Source organism: Thamnophis sirtalis, unplaced genomic scaffold (genome assembly GCF_051295495.1).
Source record: "Thamnophis sirtalis isolate CommonGarterSnake01/CBP01778 unplaced genomic scaffold, rThaSir2_p1.2 scaffold_10, whole genome shotgun sequence".
Classification (NCBI taxonomy): Eukaryota; Metazoa; Chordata; class Lepidosauria; order Squamata; family Natricidae; genus Thamnophis; species Thamnophis sirtalis.
This window is the reverse complement of record NW_028261390.1, coordinates 46,514,421-46,522,027: the sequence shown is the minus strand read 5'-3', so window position 1 is coordinate 46,522,027 and position 7,607 is coordinate 46,514,421. Positions and strand designations below refer to the sequence as shown.

The 7,607-nt window shown below is 45.7% G+C and overlaps 1 protein-coding gene across 2 annotated transcripts; it reads left to right on the top strand.

The window, feature by feature from the left end:
• The first annotated feature begins 2,013 nt into the window (after positions 1-2,013).
• On the top strand, positions 2,014-5,066 carry HELT (helt bHLH transcription factor). Of its 2 annotated transcripts, none has more exons than XM_087723787.1 (3): positions 2,014-2,097; positions 2,409-2,505; positions 4,358-5,066. In XM_087723787.1, exons 1-3 carry the CDS (start codon positions 2,080-2,082, stop codon positions 4,843-4,845), a joined length of 603 nt encoding a protein of 200 aa, XP_087579913.1. In that variant the 5' UTR covers positions 2,014-2,079; the 3' UTR covers positions 4,846-5,066. The 2 variants fall into 2 exon arrangements, with proteins under 2 accessions (XP_087579913.1, XP_013910449.2); XM_014054974.2 differs by having other exon boundaries at positions 4,355-5,066.
• The last annotated feature ends 2,541 nt before the right edge of the window (positions 5,067-7,607 follow it).

Genomic DNA, 7,607 nt, shown 5'->3' with positions numbered 1-7,607 from the left:
TTTGTGAGCGCTGCGCTTTGGCGTCTCCACTTGGCGCGTTTCACTCCAAGCCCCTTTAAACGCGATTGTTTCTTTCTTTCTCAAGACATTTACCGGATCAAAACATGCTGTTAATTCGATCAGAAAGCTTTACCCTCTCTAACAATGCCACAGTAATTTCTCCTGAAGTTTGTTAAATTGACCAAAATTAGGCAAATGAATAGATGCAGGTGACACCGCATAATGCGCTCTCGGAGCAGCTGCGATTCCCTCTTTATTTTGCCCCTCTTTTCTTTGACCCGCATTATTAAAATTTAGGCCCAATGAAACTATTCAAACTTTTCAATAGGACATTTTCCTATAGGATAATAGGCTACAAATTGAGCCTCTCCAAAGGCGGCGGGGGTGGGGTGGGGTGCGGCGGCGGAGCGAGGCAAACAACAAGATGGAGACATACACACCATAGGAAAAAGGACGGTCGTGTGCCAAAAGTTTGAAGGAGCCTCCCTGGGTCTGCTGAGGGGAGGAGATAAATTTATAAAGCGGAGGGGGGTGTCTTGTGCCACCCTTCAGTCCCCACACCTGCCGGGGTCCCCCCCCCGCCACATAAAGCGATAGAAACAGAAAAGCTTCGCTGCCACCTCTCATAAAGATGGATGTGTCACCAAGTCGTGTGAGAAAAGCCTGAGAACAAACGGACCCACTCCGTCTCCAAGGGCTCTTCCTTGAACTGGGCGGAACAGCCTATTAAGGGCTTACTTAATTACTTTAATGACTCTGGACAGGCTTTAAAATGCAGTCGGCGCTTGGACAGGGAAGGGAGGCCGCGGGGGTTGCGGGGGGGGGGAAGGAAGAGAGGTGCCTGCCTGGGATTTGTAAACAGGCGGTCGTGTGAGAGACCGACCGAGCCTTTGGGGGCTTTGAAGAAGGGCGCTGGTGTTTCACAACCTGCCAGCGCGCCCCTGCGCTCCACTTGTTGCTTCTGTAGTCCTGCGCTGCCCGTTGCCATGCAAATGCTCTTTGGGGGGCCAATCACGTGTCCTTGAAGGCCACGTGGAGTGACAAAGCTGATCTGTCGCCCTTCCCTCACCCGCCCCTGGTCTCTGGGGAGGGGGGAAATACCCTGTACATACACACATTTTAAGAAAACCTTATCTTTAATGCATGTCTTCTCCTAATGCTGTTTTCCCTAATCCTATGGAACCAGGCAGGCCATGAATATCGCCCCCTCCCTCCCTCGCCTTAGAAATGATTGCTTTATAAATCGCCCCATGGACGTGGGGACTCCACAATCCACCTGGGCCACTTGAGGAGAGACCCCGGGTGCCTTCGGCTAGCTTTGCCCCCCGTCCGCTTCTTGCCTCGATGTCTTCAAAACTCAAGGAACGGAAAGTGAGTTGGCGCTTTGGCATTGCCCCCGCGCACTTCAGGCCGAACGCAGCTTTCTTCTCCGGAGCGCCTGGTGCCATTTAACCTCGGCCATTGGCTTTGAGGCTTTAAAAGAGGGTGGGTGGGTGGGTGGCACGCAGCCCCAGGCAGACGAGCTCCTAGTGAAAACACTTCGAAAGGAGACTTTTCCCTTGGGACAAGTGCTCATAGGAGCCTGTCACGCCACTGGGGGATCCAGATGTTGAGAAGGCCCTGGCTTCTGGTCCCGCCGCGCTTTTCCCCTGTCCTTTCCCGCCCCGCCCCATCCATTGTAACTGCGATCCTATTGAGTTCTAGGCAATTGGTTCCTGATAACGACCTCCCTTCCCCCCCTCGCCAAAGTTTCAACAGAGGATGGGAAGAATTTAATTCTAGAATTCTGACTTCAAAAGGTGATTTTTGACAGGGAATATTTTTTAAAAGATGAAGAGCAGATGGAGACCCAGAAGCATCGAATAACTTTTCAATGGTCTGGTGTTCATACAAAAAACGGGGGGGGGGGGGAGAGGCTCTTGTCTGGCTTGGTGATCTTCCCGCTTGTCCGCTACTCGTGTATTTATCCTGCCCCACTAACGTGTTTTTCAGAAGATCCCCATTTCGCACAAAGTGATCGAAAAGAGGAGAAGAGACCGGATCAACCGCTGCCTAAACGAACTGGGGAAAACCGTGCCCATGGCCTTGGCCAAACAGGTACACGCGCGTTTCCCAGCGCCCCCCCCCCCAAGCCTTCCGGGACCTTGGCGTCTTTCCAGAGAAAAAGCGCATCAAGTGACACGGGTGGCCTCGGTTAGACCCAGCAGGCAGGTCACTGGCTTTGCCTGGAGGGCTCCTGCGGGAAACCTTGCCATTCCGATTCGCAGGGGGGAAAGCGGGGCTGGGGCATGTTAGGGAAGGAAGACGGAATGGCTTTTTCGTTCTGTGCCAGGGCGAGTTGTTTTCCCCGCTTCTTCCTTTGCCCCAGACGTGACTTCTCCTGAAATGTTGCTCTTGGCTCCTTGCAGAGTTCCGGCAAGCTAGAGAAGGCGGAGATTTTGGAGATGACGGTGCAATACCTGAGGGTCCTTCACTCTGCGGATTTCCCCCGGGGAAGAGAAAAAGGTAGGCGCGCTCTTCGGGGAGACGGTGCGTCCCGGCGCTTGGCAGTATTAAGCAGGCGAGCCGGGCAGCCGGCGCAGAAAGAGACTCCGGTGGATTTGGGGGAACGCTTGCGGAGCTCAAGGAGGCTCGGTGGCTGAGACACTGAGCTTGTGGATCAGAAAGGTCGGCAGTGCGGTGGTTCCGATCCCTAGTACAGGTCTCCTTCGTGAGCAGGGGGTTAGACTAAATGACCTCCAAGATCCCTTCCAACTCTGTCCTAACTCTTAGTCGACTGCTCGGATTCGGTGAACCTCATTTTTAAAATGCCAGAAGACTTTTTTTTCCTCTTGCCACAGATTAACTTGCTATATTTTTGGAATGAAAGAGGTATCTTTTCAGGACAAGGCCAGTTCTCAAATATTTTGCTGCCCGGCTTTTCTCTGATCGTGCATGACTTTTAGAAGAGGGTAACTGGGTTCCACACAGCATCTCTTAATTTTAGCCTGGTTTAATGACAAGCCACTATGCACTTGTTCATTTGGAATGCTAAGCAGTAAGTTAGGTTTTATATACTTCAATGGCTTGGTTTGCATATTGTCTTAACTCAACAACTCCTCTCCTCTCCATGGTACTGTGCAATAGAGCAGGGGTCTCCAAGCTTGGCAACTTTAAGACTTATGGACTTCAATTCTTTGCTGGCTGAGGAATTCTGGGAGTTGAAGTCCACAAGTCTTAAAGTTGCCAAGGTTGGAGACCCCTGTAATAGAGGATCCAGTTGCTGCCCTCCACCACACCTGAGAATAGCAAATTCAAGGCTGCAATTGAGCTGCCTCCCTGCAGGCTCAGCTAAAGAGCAGCTTTATCTTAGCCCCTTTCCCAGATCCTAATCTTTAGCATTTATTTTGATTGGAATGATTATTGTTTTAAGGATTAGATAAATTAATAGAATGGGGTCAACCCATGAGGGGAGAGGCAGTTCCAGATTGCTGAGTGCAAGCGACAAAACATGGCTATTAAATTGAGTGTGTGACCTTCTGCAATTGGACATTGATGGATGCAAAGAGAGTATGGTTGGCTAGATTGGATCCAGCATTTAATAATCTAGGATAAAGAGGTATATATGCATCCATTTTAAAGAGACTAAATAAAATGAAAGCCTTTTGAGATGAATGCTAAAATTTTTTATAGTGGTACAAACCTTTAGGGACTATAGCACACTTGCCAATTGATCAACTTTGTTAACTTTCAGTAGATGCATATTTTGTGTACATATACACACAATGGGCTGCATTTCAAAATGTGTGTGTGTGTGTGTGTGTGTGTGTGTGTGGTATACGGCATTGCTGATTGAAGTTATTTTAAATATTGATCAATTATGTTTTGGGGAGGGTGTTAAATGTGTTAATCCACAACTTCCATCTTTCCAGATGGCTTGACTGAAACTGGTGGAGTTGTTGTTCACACATCTGAAAAGAACCATGTTGGGAAAGTCTGAGACAGACATTGATTTCAGACTATTGTTTTTATAAGTGGTATAAACTTTCTGGTAAAGAGAATTCAGAGTAAAGTTTATTTATTTAATGAGCCGCTTTGTGTTTATAACTTCTGATACTGCTGTATACTCATTGTTCTTCAGCCTGCCTTTCATAGATACCTCTATTAATAGTTTGGCAACTTGCAGGCTTGCCATATATGAGTACTGTCAGTTTCAGAAATTAGCCTACTAAATTAAAAATACAAAAAGTGTTTGCTGATTTAGCTACTACAAATGGTAATAATTATAGTGAAATATGACTCCCATAAATATAAACCGAAAATCCCCAAAGCCAAGCATACAATGCTATTTCTTTCTTTCCTTCCTTCTTTCCAGCAGAACTTCTAGCTGAATTTGCCAACTACTTTTATTATGGCTATCATGAATGCATGAAGAACCTAGTTCACTACCTGACCACAGTGGAGAGAATGGAGACCAAAGACACCAAGTATGCTCGGATTCTGGCTTTCTTGCAATCCAAAGCTCACTTTATCACAGAACCTCTCTATGCCTCCTTGGGATCTCTTCCAGAGTCAGACTTTTCCTACCAGCTTCCTCCAGCTCCAGACTGCTTGGGTCAAGGCACTAACGATCCTGTTTTCTCACAAGCAGCTGGCCACGGTCACTTCTCCTGGCACGGTTCCACCAGAAATCCCACCATTCCTTACCTTCCCAATACCAGTATGCCTCTCACTAGTCCAGGACAGCAGCGCAACACTTTCTTGCCATCGGTACAAGGGCTGGATCGCCACTACCTCAACCTGATTGGCCATTCCCACCCCAATACTTTTAGCCTGCCTCCTGGCCAACATCCGTCCGTGTTGTAGCCTACATCTGCGATGCCCAGATTGTTTTCCAAAGAGGGCTCCCTTTGTGTCTTTCATGGCTGAATTAGAGAACTGGATGGTTTCTTCTGACATGTTATTCTTAAAGGCAAAGAATATCTTTAAGCCCATTAGTTGTCTGAAGAGAATATATTGCCTTGCACCACAATGGTCCTCCAATCACTGTAAACAGATATGTAACTAATGGTGGGGAAAGAATAAAGATGAACTCCTGGGAGAAGAAGGTGTGTATGCCTGAGATGTCTTTATTCATTCTTCTATTGTCCAGCTCTTCTAAATACTTGTTCCAATAGTAAATATTGTTTGCTTTCCAAACATCAGTAAAGTTGCAGACAGCTGTACTGATATTAAGACAAAGAGGGGAGATGCCTGTGCATCCTACTCATGAAAATTTTTACACTCACAAGAGGAGCAACTTTGTATGGTAACCTTTCACTAAAATAAAAGTAGTCTTTGACTTACAGCCATTCATTTAGTGATCCATTCAAAGTTACAACAGCACTGGAAAAAGTGACTTACGACTGTTTTTCACACTTACAACTGCCACAGCATCCCCATGGCCATGTGATCAAAATTCAGATGCTTCGCAACTGACTCGTATTTATGACGGTTTCAGGGTCCTGGGGTCATGTGATTACTTCTGGCACCTTTCTGACAAGCAAACTCAACGAGGAAGTCAGAGTCACTTAACAACCATGTTACTAATTTGACAACAGCAGTGATTCACTTAACTGCTGTGGCAAGAAAGGTTGTAGAATGGGGCAAAATTCACTTAACAACTATCTTGGTTAGCAACATAAATTTACTGTGGTCATAAGTGGAGGATTACCGGTACCGTGTTCTTTGAGATGGAATGGGAAAACTCCAACATGTTATATAAATATATATATATATATATATAATATTTTTCATGTTAAGGCAGTTTACTGACTCCTCTAGCATCCTGCCAGAAGCTGAACTTAGGACATTCTCATATGAAGAATATAAAGTATACCAGAAGAATGAGCCACATGGAACCTGTGGGGATTTATGTTATCTTCTTCTTGTACAAAGTTGAAAACAGTGCCTTTTAAAAAGTGCTGGACTGACAGCAACCGTAGAATGAATGAAAACAGAAAATTGTATTCATCTCTGCTAAGGGTTGTTACTATGAGCCTTGAGCTCACAAACTCTCTGCACAAAACTTTCCTATTACATTGTCTTGGTGGTGGATAGGCGCAAAGAAAAGAAATGGTTGCTGCTATTCTGGAACTCTTAGAAATCTGTCTGCATTGGTATTCTGTTACAAACTGCTTAGGGTTCTAGATTCTTATCTTTTTTTTGACAGACAGATGAGAATAGTCTTGTTCACACAACTGCATCTAAGTAGGCTAAAGGTAGTGGTGGGATTCAGCCAGTTCGCACCTATTCGGGAGAACTGGTTGTTAACTTTCTAAGCAGTTTGGAGAATCGGTTGTTGGAAGAAAACTTATTTTGTTTTTTTCCACCTCTACATGGCTAATCTTGTAAGGAAGGCAGGAAGAAAACATTCTGGTGTTGTTTGTAGTCTAATCTTTATTGCCCTGCTTACAAAAACTGCCCCTCCAGTTAACCCTTATTACATTGTAACAGCTAAGGCGAAGCGTCCATTGACATGAGTGATGTTGAGTTGGCCACACCCACCCAGTCACATGACAACTGAGCCCTGCCTACCCAGCTGGTCATTAGGGCATAGAACCGTTTGTTAAATTATTTGAATCCCACCACTGGCTAAAGATCTATTATATGAACATTCTAGCCCAGGGGTCTCTAACCTTGGCAACTTTACACTTGGTGGACTTCCCCAACCAGCTCTGCCAAGCTTAAAGTTGCCAAGGTTGGAGACCCCTGTTCTAGACTAGTCAAAATGGGGGCAGGGGGAGAGGAGCCATGCAGCCTTCTTGGTCAGCCATAGCGTAGAAACAGAGAAGAGACAACAGAATGGCAAAAAAGACAACATTCTAAAACTATCCTACATCAGCAGGAGCAACAACAACAACAGACTTGTTTTTATGTTTTAACTTCCATGCCACAATGGAGAGGGAATAGGAAACAAAGAAGGTTCCGGTGGAAGGTTATTCTCTCACGACTCCATCAGTGTTGATATATCCCCCCCCACCTCAATTGGGCTATTTCAGATTTATAAACCATTTCTCTATTGAAGGGGGGGTGGAGAAGAAATTAATAAGCACCTGCTTACCTTGCAGTAGCTAGGAAGACCCTGACGATTGTCTCTCTCTTTGATTAAATGGCTCAACTTCAATCATGCTGCCGGATGAAAGGCTGGCTTGACTAGTTATGTTGTACAGGTAGTCCTCAACTCAGCCCAACATTTATGTTGCTAACTGAGAAATCTGTTAAGTGAGATTTGCCCCATTTTACAATTTTACTAGCCACATTTGTTAAGTGAATCACTGCAGTTGTTAAATTAGTGACCCAGTTGTAATGTTTAATCTGATTTTCCCATTGACCTTGCTTGTCAGAAGGTCACAAAAGGGGATCACATGACTCTGGGACACTGCAACCATTATAAATGTGAATCAGATGTCAAGCATCTGAATGTAAATCACGTGTCCATGGGGATGTCGCAGCGGTCATAAAGGCGTTCCAGATTAGTTCTTGGGAAACAGTACAGTGGAACTGCTGGTCACGACCATAATCCATTCCAGGACTTCAGTCAGCACCGGATTTGGCCGTGACTGGAAGCAAGACTGACCGGGCATGCG

What these genes read in the sequence shown, in the direction of transcription:
- HELT (XM_014054974.2), top strand. An exon ending in CCCCCGGGGAAGAGAAAAAG is followed by an intron (nt 2,506 to 4,354) that starts GTAGGCGCGCTC and finishes CCTTCTTTCCAG; the next exon opens with CAGAACTTCTAGCTGAATTT.